This window comes from Fringilla coelebs (genome assembly GCF_963513975.1).
Source record: "Fringilla coelebs genome assembly, chromosome: 1".
Lineage (NCBI taxonomy): Eukaryota > Metazoa > Chordata > Aves > Passeriformes > Fringillidae > Fringilla > Fringilla coelebs.
The window spans coordinates 146,719,962-146,737,123 of record NC_140028.1 but is presented as its reverse complement, the minus strand read 5'-3'; the positions used below and the strand labels follow the sequence as shown (position 1 = coordinate 146,737,123).

General features: G+C 38.5%; 1 protein-coding gene across 8 annotated transcripts in view; it reads right to left on the bottom strand.

Moving 5' to 3' along the window:
- KMT2C (lysine methyltransferase 2C) overlaps positions 1 to 17,162 on the bottom strand; it is a 190,834-nt gene that overhangs the window by 32,256 nt on the left and 141,416 nt on the right. For 7 of the 8 annotated variants that reach the window (XM_084218310.1, XM_084218311.1, XM_084218314.1 and 4 more), the window contains 11 exons: positions 15,489 to 15,619; positions 13,698 to 13,884; positions 8,346 to 8,450; positions 7,947 to 7,994; positions 6,662 to 6,799; positions 6,445 to 6,477; positions 6,243 to 6,362; positions 4,039 to 4,177; positions 3,560 to 3,774; positions 3,370 to 3,443; positions 621 to 803 (listed from right to left, as the gene is read on the bottom strand). In XM_084218310.1, the coding sequence (XP_084074436.1) occupies positions 621 to 803; positions 3,370 to 3,443; positions 3,560 to 3,774; positions 4,039 to 4,177; positions 6,243 to 6,362; positions 6,445 to 6,477; positions 6,662 to 6,799; positions 7,947 to 7,994; positions 8,346 to 8,450; positions 13,698 to 13,884; positions 15,489 to 15,619 (1,373 nt within the window). The remainder of the gene's footprint in view (positions 1 to 620; positions 804 to 3,369; positions 3,444 to 3,559; positions 3,775 to 4,038; positions 4,178 to 6,242; positions 6,363 to 6,444; positions 6,478 to 6,661; positions 6,800 to 7,946; positions 7,995 to 8,345; positions 8,451 to 13,697; positions 13,885 to 15,488; positions 15,620 to 17,162) is intronic. The other variant, XM_084218312.1, reaches the window with a different exon arrangement.

Here is a 17,162-nt window from a genome sequence, read left to right as displayed (position 1 = left end):
AAATTATGAGGAAAATATGTTACACTTCTAAGTTTAGGGTATACAAAATCTTTCTAATGACTAAATCTATAATTAAAACTTCAGGACACATCCAATATCAGTTACAAATAATTGCACATTCTAAATGCAAAGGGAGTAGAGAGCCCAGCTATTTGTGAAGTTCAATTACCTTGACACGCATCTTGTTTGCCTGGGAATAAGCATTTCCCAGGTTGCCCAAAGAGCATCACCACTTTCCAACCTTATACTCCGGAGACAAAGGTTACTGACATGCAGCACTGGTGTGGGCTTTGAGAGACATCCCGCCCCATGTGAGGCAGCAGTCTGCAGGACAAAGTTACTACAATACAGGGTATGTAATAAAAACCTACTGCAGCAACCACCCATGCAGAGAAAGAACAACCTGTTTCTATAATACACAGGATTTAAGAGTCAAAATTTAAAGAAAAGGTTTTTTACAAACAGCTTATCTCCTGATAACATCTATTTTCTTCCCAAGCAGAATGGCTGACTGTATACTCTTCCACAAAGAAAGATTCAAATTGATTCTATTGCAACAGATTCCTACAATGCAATAAAAAGCAGGGAGAAAATAACAAAACACCTTAAATGCTACACACCTGTCTGAATTTCCATTCCTGCTCATGTTCTGACTCCCTCTGTTTTAATGGATCTTTAAAGAGGTCGGAGTCGATGCGGGAACTGGGATCAATGCTATCCTGTTGCTGCTGCCTTTTCATGGAGTCATTTGACATCTGTACTTTATTGATGCGCAAAGCAGCTCTATTATCTCTGGCTTTTTGCTGGAAAAAAGAGAAAAGATGCAGTTAGACTTATTTTCTTCTACTAAGTGTGCACACTGCACCTGTTATTCCTACAAAATCTATCACCAAATTATTTGTACGGCCCGTTTTAATCACTCACATCTTTGTGGAAATGACATTATGCACTTCGGAAAGAATTCCAAACAGGAAAATTTCACACCTCTATGGAAATTCTGTGTTTAACATATATGGAAGGAACTAAGAGGCTACTAGCAATTAGTAAATTAGTAAACCTATTAGCAAAGCTTTTCTATACAGGAGGGTGTCTGTTGCAGGCACTGTGCTGTGCCAAGAAATCGTTAATAGCACCAGTTTACCTTTCAAATCACATATTGGTGTGGTCTTACAACGTGAAGGCTGAGCACAGCAGATGATGTTTGGATCAATAAAGGCCACTAATGTGGAGAACTTCAATGACAAGAAAAATACAGTCTAGTCCATTAAATGACCTCTAAAGATCTGAGTCTGTTAACAGTTAACAGTATAAACATAGGATATGGGCTTATGGATCAGGAAAAACTGTATGGAGACACAGCAATTCCTCTTCAATGAGGCATTTTACAGCCATAGTGACACTTTAAAGTATCTAATGGAAGTTTCAAAGAGCCTGTTTTACCACCAATCTAGGATGTGATTTCTTTTCTGAACCAAACCCTCACATCCTCTTTCTCTCAAATTTATCAGCAGCTGTCAAGTAGGGGTTGCCTAGAGGAAAAGGCTTTAATACTTCCCCCCAGCAATGAAATAGTGACATGGATGAGAGCACCAATGTCACAGCAGCAGAAAAATCACTGTCATTTCTCCCTGTAAGTGATGGGATTGTGCATGCTAAGTAAAGTAAAAAGCCTACAGTGAAAATTTACTAGTACTCCTCTGAATTTCATTTCAGCCTTCATTCAACCTCTCAGAGTGTAAGTCCCTCAGGAGAGGCACCACAGCAGCTTCTTGTGTGCACAATGCCAGGAACACCAGCAGGAGCTGCATGGCAGAAGCACAAGGACTGCTCTGAGAGGAATTAACCATATCTTACTTTGTAAATACTGGTGTGCAGGAGCATGCCCTCTCCTCCTGTACATAAGGGAAGTAATTTTGGCTGCTGACTTTTGGATACCCATCATAAGGATATGACTGCATTTTTTAAGAACAATGAAAAATAAAGCAATCAGTAACAGAAATAACTGTAAAGTGGTAAATGCCACCCATTAAGTGGGTATCATCTTATAAATACCAGAAAGAAGGATTCACCAAGATTAACTACAGCATGGGCAAGGCGACATAGAGGTCCAAAAGTGCTGAAATTGCAACACTGAACAAAAAGCAGAATAATGATGATGCCTCAGTGATACAAAGAATAAACGAGAGAATTATTCTTTCAAGTGGAAAGGGTTTCAGAAAGATCAAGAACTCCACTTCTCACAATGAGTTTGGGATATGATTTATCCCTTTAAGCCAGAGATCACAGCAATTTTGAATTTGGACAGCAGAAGATGATGTAGTACTGCTAAACTCTGAGTCATCAACATGCAAAGGAATGAAGTTTGTTTACTGGTGGGACTACATGAAAAAAGAGCAGGTAGGGGAAGGCTATGAGACTGAAAACTGCAAAATCCACAGAAACCTGCAAAGTGAGAATGATCATCCAATTGCTGCTGTGAAGAAACAAACATGAGAACCAGGAGAGAATGGAAGTTAAAGAAAAGTACATTTGCCAGCAATTGTTGGGAAAGTCCAAAAGAATCAATAATACTCTGGATACACACAGGCCTCAACAGAGCTTAAGGTTCACCCCCTGTGAATGGCAGAAGTACTGCAGGGTGAAATCAATGACCACGTAATTCCAGATAGCTGCTACAAGTACCTGTGTGTTCACTTAACTCAGATGTGAAGAAGGTGAATGATTTTGGAGAGAAAAATTGAGTCCTTCAGACTCCCCACAAAATGGTACCAGAAAAATGGATAGCAGAAGATATCAGGAGAGTTTCCATACAAAGCAATACAAGAGAGCAAGCAGAGAAAGGGAGCAGTAAAGCAAGAACATGAAGAGTAAATGAGGAAAACAGAGGTGTGAGCACTGACACCTCTGGAATTGTTAGTTCAATAGCTGAAAGACTTCAGCAAACTCTTAACAGGGGAAAAAGAATAGCCCAGTGAGAGGGGATGATGAAAGGGAGAGGAATCTCATGATCAGCTGTTATTATCCTTCTCAAGAAACTGGTGAGATTCTGTGTAGAAGAGACAGAGCAAAGATGACTTGAGGCATGAATCAAAGGCAGCTGAGAGGCAGTGGGAGCCACAAATGCTCTCATCTCAGCTGATGTCTTTACATTGCACAGTACTAATCGAGCTTATTCCAAGACTGAAAAACAAAGAATACAGGTAGAAGTATTCAGACTTAGAAGTTTAATTAAAAAGGTTTTCTTGCAGTAAGGGAACTATCACTAAACCTTGAACTTGAGTTATTAAAAACAGAACAAAACAACACAACCTTATAAATGAAATGTATGTTTGCTAGAAGCATGCAAATGCAGGTGGGAATTGTTCTTACCACATAGGGAGCCCTCTCTTGAGAGCTTGCTTTCCTCCACAGTTTAGCAATTTGCTTCACTCTTGTAGCCCAATCTGCAACCAAAAAATGTGTCAATATACAAGGCTATGATAAGTCTAGCTGAGATACTTTCAAATCAAGATGCACCAATTGCTGCAAAATATTCAACTTGATTCAGTAAATCACTCACCTGGGAATTCTTCCTTCAGGTTAGGGAAGTTGATATTTGTATAGAGAACAGGTGCTACAGTTGCCATTTCACCCAAAGCTTCTTCTTTCTCCCACTTCAGGGTGCTTCTTTGAGCATTGGACATGGTATCACCTTCACCCTCCAGAGGTGCAGCAGCTGGTGCCCATGAGCTGTTGGGATCACTCATCATTGGATTGAAGGCTGGATTCTTATCCCTGACAGACCAGAAAAGGGATTTGTTTTACAGATTGTATAAAAACAACAAAACAAACCAACCCTCAATTAGCAAAGTACTCATTCTGTTTGCTATTTCAACAGTGAACACACTGCAAGAATACACAAGGTTTTGTGGTGGCTGTCAAGAACTAATAATATCACATTATTAGTAACCAACAACACCCTCCAGCTGTTTTTGTTACTTAGATTTTTTTTATAATGCGAAATACACCAAATATCTTTTATTCTCCATCTGGACTTACCTGGCATCAGTGTATGGCTGCTGTGTAATGGGAGAGAAGGTGCCCAGCCCTCCTCCAGCAGCCAGAGCCGTGTGAGGGAGATGAGGGTTGGGGCCAATCAGACCATTCATGAGGGGCACTCTTGGAAATGCATTCTCTCCTGGAAAGAAGCAGATTAAGTCACTCATTTAAGTTTTCAAGGGTGACTGTTTCTAAGGCAGAGGTGGAACCTTCACTAAGAAAACAGTGTCTCCTCTAAAAACTAATTGCTTTAAAATTTTTCAGTGCTGACCTTACTTTTTTTGAAAAGATTTTATATCAGTTTAAAATCCTTCTCTGTAAGCTTAAAGGATCCTTTTCTACTCTATTACATCCCTGCGCACTTTTTTTTTTCTTGTCTAAAATACAATTATTTTTTTCAAAAATGGATTCTCAAAACTTTTGCAATAGCCCAAGCCATGGTACTGCATTTTACATTGAGGTAATAAACTTAAAAGCTCATGTTCTTCATGTTTGTTAGATCCAGACACAAGCAGCGAGCCATGGAGAAGGTAGTTTTCAGTCCTTGCAGGATGATCATTAGCCACCTGAATTAAACATCTCCTCTTCTGAGACTCCTGAGCATTGTACCAAAGTAAGCCTCATTATCTACTAACTCCCTAATTTGTAACCAATGAAACAGATAACTCTTCTCAAATGAGCATTAACATTTTCTAATTAAATGTCCAGTCTAGCAGTAAGAAGGCAGAAAATGTTATTTATTTGATTACAGTATTACAAATGTGGCACAGGCAGATTCATTCCAGCAGATGGTATTTGCAGATGTTACTACACAGAATTAACTCTGGCCTTTGGATCCCATCACTTAAGTGAGATTATAACTGTTGCCCCAGTATTTCCTTAAAAGCACAGAAGCAGCTCAGGAATCAGATGTATCTGCAGGATGATACTGTATCATTCTCCCATTTGTAGGAGACTGTTTCTGATCTAAGGGTTATGCAAGCTGCAGCAACCACAGTTGTAACACAACATTTCAGAGAATGTTACTGTGCTGGTAAACACAGTAACTAACTCTGAAGACCTGGCAAACAAACAGGATGGAGTCAGGGCTCCGCTCTGCACTGTGCTCACACATCTAGGAGAAGAGAGCAGTAATTTTATCTGAAATTGCTGAAACTTGATGCAAGCTGCACCACTACTGAAGCATTTATCTATGGATCATTCCACTGGAGCAGAACCAAACTGTAAATCCAAAACTTTGTTATCATGGCAGTTCCCACAGGGAGGAGCCGAACACTCTTACACAGAGCTCACATGCTGGAGCTATCCACAAGTACTCCAGTAATTGGGAAACAGGCAATGGTATCTATATGATCTTTTGCTTTAAATCAACTCATTATTTACTTAAAACACTCTCCTAAGAGGTTTTGAAGTATTTTGCTTTTATGAAAACCGATCCAACTAGGAAACAAATCAGTTTTCTTCTTATGATTAATTCATTGGTCAAATCAATTTGCATAGTCCTTCTTGTAGTACCAGTATCAAAGACTGGCCACTCTATACATGAGCTCATGGAAAACCCACTACAGGTGATGTCTGAAGAGAAAAGGAGCACATTCAATCGTATTCCCACTTCCTGCTGAAAAAAGCAGCTCTACTGATAACATTAATAAAATCAATCTATCTCTTCCCTTCAATACCAGAGCAAGATGCTGTATCTAACTCATGCTAATTTTAGTAGTAATGAAGAAAAATGAAGTATCACTTCCAAGAAAAATTTTAAATTTGTTTAGCCTCCATTCTGTTAGGCCTAGCTAATACATAAAACTGCATTCTTACAGATATTAAGACTCAGTAAATCAATGTTACATAGAGACTTGCCTTACCCTTGAGGAGGTACTCAAAAGTAATTAAAGAGCGAAGTCAGAATAGAACACATGCTATATCACAGACTAATTTCCAAACCATCTAAGTGTCAGCTAAAGTAAAAGCACCAATATGTCAGAAAAATCTCAGATAACTGTCCTTTTCTATTAGCAACATTTACATGGATGTTAATCAGATACTCCCTTCAGAACAGGTTTAGAATAATATTTCACAAATTAACAATGGCAGATTGCACAATTTTGCACAGCATAAGATGAATCCTACTTCCACATCAGCACTAAAAGGTGCACAACTCTCCTGGCCAGGCTGCTGCCCACAGAAGCACCAGAGGAACATACCTTGGCTGTGCAAAGACATGAGCTGTGGTGGGGGAGGAGGCTGTGGCAGAGGAGCTGGCTGTGGGGCTGCTGGACTCAACACAGCTGTGAACAAATCTTCAACATCCTTCCCTCCCAGCTCTGCAAAAAACACTCTGCATGAGTTGCTGGCATTGCTTGTGAATTGTGTTCCATAAAAGACAAGGAGGATCAGAACACATACCTGGGATTTTGTACAGTTTGCCAAGAATAGCACCTGGACAAAGCAAAGGCAACACAAGGTAAGTAACCATCAGAGGAAGCAATGAAAGTAATTGTGCAACCAAGTCCAAACAGGTCTGTTACAATACAGAGATGTGTCATTGGGGGAAAGAAAAAAGAAAAGATGATTTCTACATAAGTTCTGTAGAACACCAAGATTAAAGACCAAAAAAAATTACCATCTGTGACCATTTTGTCTAGCTCTGGACTGAGGATTTCATCTAACTGCTCTTCACTCAGTGACCGTGAGCTCTGGGTGACATTCGGCTGGGGCAGGGAAGAAGGATCATCAGAGATGGGGCCAATATCCAATCCAGCTGGAGGAAGAAAGAATATTAAATTAGACATGAATAGCAAATTTTATTAGTATTGAATAAAGAGCATAAACCCTGTTTCCTCCCCCTAGAATTCAGCTGTCAATTAAACCAGGACTTACTAATACTTGAAAGGTAAGGCAAAACAAAACACTGATTGGAAAAGGTAAAAAAACCTTCCCACTCTTTACCTCCAGTTTATTGTATTGTTTGAGGAATGTTAATTGAATATAATGCAACTGGAAGAACAGGAAGTAAGACTACTGAGTTTAGGTTCAGCATGGTTTTAAATGTATGGGTTTCAGAATATTGTTCCACTTTAACTATTTTTCACTTTTTGAAAAGAATCACACCAGTAGTAAACATGGTTCATCCACATGTACCTTAAGGTTCACTTCAAATATTACACAAATTATTTACTGAAATTCCGTTGAGGTGTAGCCAATATAAAACAAGTTAGAGAAGTTTCTCTTTCAAAAACAAATCCTAACTATTATGGGTTACATCAAAGTGATTTGCTGGCACTAAGGAAACAGAACTCACTACAAAAATTTCCTAACGTCCCAAACAAGTCAATAAATCTCTCAAATGAGAAAAATCTGGGAAAAAAAGAGTAGTGTCCTTTAGTATTTAAAATATATTTCTGCAATAATTACCAAATAACCCCAAATTTAAAATAATGAAACATGCCATTCTATTTATTGTCAACCTGTCTTTTACATAAAGTGATGAACCATTATCCAGCGAAAACAAAAGGATACTGACTGCTTTAATCATGCTTTCATATACTCACACTGATAAAAATGCTTTTCATTTACAAAATATACCATTATGATAAAAACTACACACTACTACAGGAAGTAATATTTACAGTGGCAGCAAGAAAATGCATGGGTTTTTACAATGAAACACAAAAAACTAAGGAAGGTTTTCAAAAGCTAAAAGCAAAACTTAATGCAGGACTCTTAAAGGCAGAGTGCAGAGTTTAGAGGTCGTGTTAAGACTCAAACACCACAGAGTGGAAAATGAAACATGAATTAGTGACACAGTAAAGGAGAAGCAATTTCTACACATGCAGTTCTTTCAGCTAAAACCACTAGAAAAAGAGGGCTACTGCTAACCATGGATCATCCATTGTTTAGATTCTTACCAAATGGGGAGGGTGAGTTCTCAACCTGGAAAGTGCATAAATCAAGACCTACAGGACCCAAACCAGATAAAATGGATGATTACAACACGAAAACAAAAAAAAGTAAAGAAAAAGCTGCATGCTGAAAAAAGCTACGCAGGTATGAGAGACAACGGCAGCTACATTTTATCCTTTCTTAAGCAGCAAAGCAAAGAGCCAAGTAAAAACAAAATGTTGACAAGTTTGGGCATTTTTTTGGCAGAATAAAGCAAAATCATTCCAAACCAAGGTATTCTTAAGATATGAAAATTGTATCTGAAATGACCTAGAGCAGAACCTACAGATACAGTATAACAAATACATCTATAATAAAGAGAAAAAACAGGAAACAATAGGGAGAGACCCTATGGACATACATACCTGAATGATCTCCAGACTTTACCAAATCATCAGAAAGTATTCCAAGAATATCATCATCAGTGTTTAAGACCTCCGAAAGATCAGCTAAAGGATCGTCGGTGCTGCCTGTAGGAGATGCAAAGAACAAAATCAACATTTCTGCGTCTCTGGTGATGTTCTTGAGCCTCAAACACAGATGTACCAGGCTCTAAGGGTCTCCTATGCTGTCAAACTGCAGGTGTCCCTGGGGTCACAGACTGTGCTGACCAGCAGCCCCTCCCTGCCAGTACTGAGCCACCTGCATGTGCTCACATTGTTTAGTCTTATTAGAAGTGATAATGTGGTTACATCATGTGAAACAAAGACTGGATGATTCCAGGGCAAAAATAACCCCAAAATCTACTCTGAACTTGCAGCCTCTGAGATACAAAGGCCCATGAATTTGTAAGTCAACAAAAAGGTTTTATACAGGACAGCTCAGAGTAAATCCAGGAGTGGTGCTTTTTTTTAAAGGTAATCAGTTACTTCTTTTACCACCACTCTTTCTTAATACAGAAGCAACTGGTTACCACACCCTGATAGGGAAATGAAATCTGGAGAAAGAAACAAGAGTAAATAAATAGAAATGGAAGATGATACTTTTAAGATCAGAAGAGAACCTGATGGAATGGTAACACCCAGAGATAGAAATGTCATGTTTGTTTGCCATCTAGGAAAAACTGGCCTGGTCTAGCAATAAATTCTTTAATATTAAATAATAAATTCTGGATACTATTATCTTCTTGACCTCCAATTCACTAGAGAGGAATTACTCCAAATGGCCCATCTGGTTTTATTAACTAGTTGCTTTGGACTATTACAGATGTGCAACATTTGCAAAAAATGTTTGACAAACAAATAAAAGTTGAGAAAAATATTATTCACTAAAACTGCAGACTGTCATGACTACATGTGCAATCACTGCCAGACCAATAAAACATGATGAGATGGCAAATATAAATTTAACAGAAAAAAAGGATTTATACAAATCATAAAATATATAATGTGGAAAACAAATACATGGCCAGGTTGAAGAGGGACCAGAAAGCCAAAGAACACACACATTTCAGACAAATACAGATGTATTTCCCATTGTTACAATCCAACTACCCCAGGAAAAAATACGGCTTAATTCAGAGCCTGGTGCCAAGGATTTACTTCTATCATGAGATTATTCTCCAAGCTGCTAAGTTTAACAATGAATTACAAGTGCCTTCTGCTGATTTTCAGAGACAACCCTTTTCCCTTCTTCCATTACCAAGTCAAAACGAAAATTGGTTTTCTTCATTTTACTATTTTTATTCTTCACTTTTACCCTTTGTAATGCAGACAAGATGAAACCACCCTAATCAAATCAGGTTTTATATTTGCCACTCAACAAGGTGGATTAATAAGCCAGTGCAGACCAGTTAATTTAAATGTACAAACAAAATACAGCTCCTACTGATACCAGCAAAACTATTTACCAGTGCCTCAAAACCACACCACTTTGCAGGCACAGTTATTTGTGTACCTGATAAAAAGTACTGTTAAATCTAAATCTCTCAACAGAACCTAGTTGTTGGTGTTTGGTGCGTTCTTTTTCTGGGGTTTTTTAGTTTGTTTGGGTTTTTTTCAAATACTTGTTTTCCTTCTGACAATTTGGTCTAATTATGCAAGTAACTGTAACCAGTCACCACAAGGTGATGTGATGACTTCAGCTGGCTGATGGATTGATCTTAGCCCTTCTTTAACTTTCCTCAACTTAGCTTGAAGGCAGCTAATTATCAGGGAGGAAAAAGCCCATGAAGGAAGAATTTGGACTGTACTGGCAACCTTTAATTCTTCTCTAGTATTTTATGTTATGGTGCTTTTCTCCACAGCCCTAGCAATTCAACTCCTAGTGTGAATATAAATATATATTGGGAGGAGCTCAGGTGAAAAGATCTAACATTTAAAGATACAAAGTTTACCACCCATAGCTACAAATCAGGCTTCAAATTTGAGGGTCTGCAACTGAGGGAAAATCAGGATTCCACAAAGAATGAAGGAAATTAGATTCCACAGCGGACTTCCGATGAGACAAGGTGGAAAAACCATCCTGCTTTCAAAATGGAGTTTGTTAAGTCTATAAAAAGACTTGAGTGTTGGTGACAGCAGAGGGATAGAATCTATAATCCACAAAACTCACACATGACATCTAATCTAAAGCATGTTTTTACTTTTTTTCTTCTATTTTTTCCTTGTTTTAATTCCATGTGTGTTAAATATTATCTTGGAAACAACGAAATCACTTGAGTCAGCTGCTTCAGATCACAATCAATAGCTGGTTGACATCTGCTGCCAAACAAACAGTTCAATACTGCTCATTAATTTGACTCTTTCAGAATGGAGATGAAAGCCAAGACAATGCAAAAAGGAAAATAATTTGCTTATAATGCTGGATCTCTAAGAGAGTACAGTTCTAATGCTATCTTGTGAGCCTGATCCCTCAAATGCAGCTATTTATTTATTTATGAAGTTCTAAAATCATAAAGATGCCTCTCCCAAGGCTGCAGCCATCTGAAGATGTTTATTCACACTGTAACATTTCTAGTCATAAAATGTCCCAGCAGCACCTGAATCAGTTACAGAGACTCAGACAACTCCTCTCCTTTTGTCTGGGAACAATTTCTTTAGCATTCTCTGGAGTCCTCACTTGAACAGATGACTTTTTCAGTACTTCCAGAAAAAATACATTGAATTTAAGCTATTTCAAACTAAAGGAAAGGTCACATTGCAAGAGCCTTCACAGCACACACCTCACCAAGTGACTTCTTTTTCATCAGGGACACACAGGTCAGGAAACTCAAGAGAGAGGCAGACAGTCCTCAGAATGCAACAGATCTAAATCAACACCTTCAACTTCACCCATGAACCTGTGAGCAAACCTTTGCACTCTGTTCCAGCACTTGGAAGTGATTTAAGGGTTGGTGCCATGCAGAACAGAGTGTGCCACATGTTATATAAACACAGGAAAGGTGAGTTTTCTAGCTGAAAGTAAAACCAGCAACCTCTCTGTCAGACAAAAAGCAGGGCTGGGAGCCTGAAGTTCACTTCAGTCACAGTTTCTAGAAATTAACAGCAAACAAAGGACTCCCAAACCCCTCTTCTGTCCAGCTCTGCCAATCCCCATCACCACTGCAATTCTGGCTAGTGAAAGGTCCAGCTGTCCTTAACTAAGGTGTGAGAATAAATAAATCCCAGAACATGTCCCTGAAATGCACTGTCAGCTCAGGAGCAGCCTGAACACAACACTGCCCTCCCCAGCAGTGCTGGGTACCTGCTGGAAAGCACAGCAGGGTCACTTCTTCAGATTCTTAAGAGCCTTCTGGAAGATGAACAAACATATCCAACCCTTCATCCTGGGATTATACAAGTGGAGTTTCCAAGAGAAGAACATTTTCCTTGTGGAAAAGACCTGTGCAATTAAGGAAGGGCTCTCACAGGAGTCAGCAATCCTTGTGGGAAGTGGCAGAGTAGGAAAACATCACAGTTGGTGAAATCACAGTCCTGCAGCCCCCCAGTACAGGGAACCAACAGTTCATGTTGTTCCTGCTCCACAGCCAGGTCTGTATGGAAATGATGAAAACACCACAGTGCCCTGGGACATTGTTCTCATCTGCAGCTCCTCTACAGCTCCAGCCAGAAGAGAGCTCAGCAATTAGCCAGTGAACCTCTCACACAGGGGGATGCTATCATGGAAATAACTGTGTCCCAGAAAGTCAGAAGCAAAAAGTTCAGAACTGCACTGGAACTGATCAATACTGGCTGGTGACTTCACCCACTGGTGCCCCAACTACACCAAACAGCTGCAGCTGGACACAGTTTTGGCTGGAAATCTGAACAGTTGCAAGAGAATTGAGAAAGAATGTTCCTGTCCTTTGAGTGTCCCACATGCCAAATGACAAGGACAGCAGGTTATCCACTAAAACCACTGGTGATTTATTTATTAATAGCCACCTTTTATTATTTATTTCTGAATAAAAAGAAGACAAAACTACAAAGTTTTACAACTCTGCTTTTTTATGAAGAACTTTCAGACTATGGAAAAATAGACCATTAAATTAACGTCAATTTCATTAATTTCCAAACCCCTGTACTACCACAGCACACGAACACATTATGACTTCAAGCCTGCAGCTGGATAGGCCAGCAAAGACTTCTGAAGTTGAATTTCTCTGGCTTCAAAAGAAAGCCAGGGTGGAAAAAAGTCCTAGAGAGCTTATCTTCTTCTAGTGCTGGAACTAAGGAAATACAGACCATGCAACACTTCATTTCCAGCTGCTTCACCTTAAGGGAAGTTACTTTTTTGCATTCTCCATTACTCACAACTTCAACTATAGAAGAATCAATGTTTAATTATAACACAGCCTTTTGCTTTTCATTTAGCAGATTTTCACTGGGTAACAATCACAAATAGGTGACCTTTCTTCAAATGACTCTCTGGACAGTGGGAACTGTGATAGTGTGTGCAAACAGCTATAAATGGAAAAACTTTGGGGTTCAGCTGAAACACAAGCCATAAATTAATTAATCTACAAAAGAAATAGTAGCAGTTTCTTAAAATAAAGATACCTCTAGCAAACAGCATATACTTACTACAAGACAGAGAAAAAATAATTTGAAGTAGACAGTAAGGTTTTAATTGCTCTTTTGTGTGAGGCTGCTATTTCAGCAGCACTTTACAACCCTCTGGCTATTTTCAAAACTCTCAGCAGAACCTTCAGTAAGATTATGCAATAGCAGAAGCAAAAGATTGCCTAGGGGCTACAAACTGTACCTGGAAAGGGCACACATGTTCAGAAAGGGCATGGTGAAACAAAAATTCCAAGGAGACTGGCCTAAAATAATCCTAAAAATAAAATAACCCTAAAAAACCCCTAAAATAATCTAAAACAGTAAAGAAAAGAATAGTTGGATGATATTCATCCAACTAGTATTCACTAAACTACTAAAAATATCTTTTAATGAGAGTATCTATGTTTTCTTCTATAATGAACTGTATGCTATTTCCTACAAAGAGCTAATTTTCATGGATTTTATAGCTATGGATATTATAGTCAAGATGCTGCAGATTTGCTTTAAGTGCCAATTGTTGTGTCATCCACTGCTCTTTCTGAAACAGCTGGAGCCCTTGAGAAGAATATCACTAAATATCAGTGTTAGTTAACCTCACAAGGATAGTTCATATATAGAATACTGAAAAATACAGCAGACAAACCATGGGAGGAAAGAAGAAAATAGAGTGGAAAAGCCCCAGACATCACAATAAAATCAAACTACTGAACTATCACTAAGGTCAGGTTTGCATACCTTGAGGTCCCAGTTTTGCCTGAGCTGGAGTGGAGGTGGAGCTAAGAAGGGGGTCAGATGAAGGATCCAGGAAATTGGTGGCCAAGTTTGTTTTACATGAAAGTGGAAGTGACTCTTCAGGTAAATTATCCAGGCTCATCTTGTTCTGTCTACTGGTATCCAGTAAGTCTTTCCCAAAAAAAGCTTCCTGAAAAGAAGACAAAATGATTTAATGTAGGAAGAACACGTATTGACTGATAAATTTGAGTAAATGACAAAGTTAAAATTAAAAGCCAAGGATTAGTAATAATACAAAAGCACAGTCTCAGTGTCACAAACATTCCAGTATGGCAATATCTCTTCCAGGCTATGAGGAGTGCATTAGTGGCTACAACTTACCTGAGGAAGCTACATTACCAAAGTTTTAGGATTAAACTCATGCCTTAAGGTTACACAGAAAATCTTTAGTCTTCTTACACACGTGTAGCACAGACAGTGTACCAAACACAGTGTTATTATCTATCACAATTTGTTTATTATTTAAACTATTTCTCCTTGCACAAAAAGGACAGCTGAAGAAAGGGCACATTACTGGGCAACTTGATGTAGAACCTTGGTTCCACTTTGAGAATCACCATACACTGCATTTCACAAAATCATCCTCGTGTCTAATTGCAATAACAAAACACCTGAAGATGCTTAACTTGCACTATAAAAGTGGCTTTAAAAATATTATGTAACAGCTATCACTCACCTAAGCCTGAATACTCAGTAATCTGTCAACCTTTATTCATTATATAACAACCTTTCTGTTCCCATGTTGTCTTTAAAATCTTGATTTAGGACACAGTTTGAAAAAATAAGTCTAAATAAAGATTTTTCAGTAGCAATTATTGTAATACCAACAAAGAATCTAAGAAATATTCTATGTTTTAAAGGAGTAAAACATGCATTAAAAAAATATATCCTTATTAGTCCAAAGGAAACGTTATTAAGGTAGGTATTTTCTTTCCAAGTCACTTCCCCACTTATGAAATACTATTTTTTAAAGAGAAAAATGTTCTGCCTCTCTGTTAGTTCTCTGCTTTCAATCCCAATACAGTTCATGCCATGAAGTTTGGTGTACATCTACAAGACAGTGAAAGTTGTAACTTTAAAAAGTTCCCTTCACCATGAAGAAGGTGGCTGAGAAGAACAAGCCAAATAAATGAGATACATATATATATAAACCAGCCAGTTTGTAACCTGATTAATGGAAGGAAGATTGTTCAATCACCATTTACATCCTGGTTATTATCCACAACTGCTGCCTCTTACCTGCCAGGGACACCATGAAATCAATGGGAGGGAAGAGCAGACATTATTGTGGTAGGGAGATGCAGGGCATATAAATCCCTAAAACCGTAGGAAACAAGTTTCCCTTATCAAATCATGTTCTATAATCCTCAATAAGCTAAATGAGAAGCTGAGGGCGTGGCCTGATCAGGCTAAGACATCCTACAGGGCTGAATGTGGAAACATCATGTGGCCGTTCAGAGAGCAGAAAAATAATTTTTCCAAACCATCTGATCTCTCAGAACAAGGAGAGATCCAAATACATTGAGAAGGATTCCCCAGAATCCTGGAGATTTAACATAATATACACCTTCCTGTACAAGCTCATGAACGTTCTTTACAGAAAACCCATTTCATTTAAATCATCATCTTGGAATCAGAAAAGAAACATTACTGATTAAAATGAACTATGAAAAACAAATGAAGAGTAGGCTTTTAAACAGATTTACAGCACAAGGAGCAGACTACCAGCTTTACCTGCAAGTAGGCAGGAAAGGTTTCTTCGAGTTTATTTTTCTTTTTCCTGTAACGCTTTTTGATTTTCTCAGTACTTTCAGAAGCTGGGGTAGACTCCTCAACTGGAGTGTCTGGCAGCTGCTCTGTCCAACCTACAAAGGAATATCAGGGCACAAGTAAATAAAACATTCAGTATTTTGCTCTAAAGGTACAGTGGCAGTACATCTGGCTACCTCTGGGTGTGTGGGTTACTGCACATCACTCCAGATGCATTCCAAAGTGGCTTTTATCCAGCTGTGAACTGCCCTGACCACCCAGGCTCTGGCAGCAGGAAATGCCAGATGTGACACCAGCCACATCACTGTTGTACCTCCCAGGTACACACAGACCTTTAACTTCTGCTTCCCAGGCAACCTAAGAATTTGCCAATTTGACAGAAATTATAGGTGCCATTCAACCAGATATTTGAAAAGACAATTCCACTGAAGAAGTACCTCCAGTGTCATCAATGCTGAGTTATACATTAACCCCCTTTCATTTCATACACTATTTTTTCTCAAATTAGAAGTAAAAAACTTATCTTTTTTAAAAATCTGAGAAAGAACTATCATATCAATAATGAACAGCCTAGAAAAAGAAATCTATAAAGAAGCCCTTCAAGAAAAATTACACATTTGTTCAGCTGTCATATTTCAAAGTGGCACTGCTTTTTCTAATAAACACAAAAGCACATAGTGCTCATCAATCATTCAGTATTTTATTACAACAGAGCAAGAAAAACACTGCAGGTAATGCAGAACTTTTCAAGTTCTGCTACTTCTGTCTTGCCAAAGCAAATTACATGAAGTTAAGGACTCTGGCAAGTTATTTAAGAAACCATATTATCATGGTAATAAAATCAGCTCTGCTTTGTACTGCAGTGATCTCCTGTAGGATATCCAGAGGACCATGAGTGGAATGAGGTTCACCAACACTGACCTCTGCACTGTCTGAGAGGGAAGCTTTACAGAGAAAAGGAGTGGATGTGACAAGGTTGCAAAAAATCCTGCTATAGCTGATGAGTACTGGCCACTGAGAAGGAGGCACTTGGCAAGTTATGATCTGTATTTTTCTCAACTAGCAATTGTGCCTGAGCACACAAAGAACCTCCAACTTTTAACTGAAGAATACTTGTTTAAGAATACTCCTTTTTAACAATATGCACTGTAGTGTTACCCAGAATGGGGAATTAGCTTTTTAGCCAAGTTTTAAAAAAAGTTTTACTTAAAGGAGCAGACCTCTATGCAAATGAAAAGATCTAACACAAGATTTTCAGCACAACCTGAAATAAGGCAGTATGCTAGACTGAAGTATTATTTACAAAGAAGAAACACAGCTGTAACACTAATATTGAAGAGAAAGCAAACACTATACCAAGATTGGGAACTTAATCAGAATATTTGGCTGCACTGAGTAAAGAAATGTTTACTGGCTTTGTGAAGTAGTTCTACAAATGCAAGCACACACAACACTTGAACGTTAGATTTTAATAACACTGCCTCAATGCTGCAGCAAAGATCCAGTCTCCACCATGTTGCATAAACCTACAAGAGACTGGTCTGGCCCTACAAAAGGTAAAAAAAACAGTATCTAAACAGAAGGGAGAGAGTGACAGGAGAAATCTCAGGCCAGGGTCTTTAACTGGAGTGGTATCAG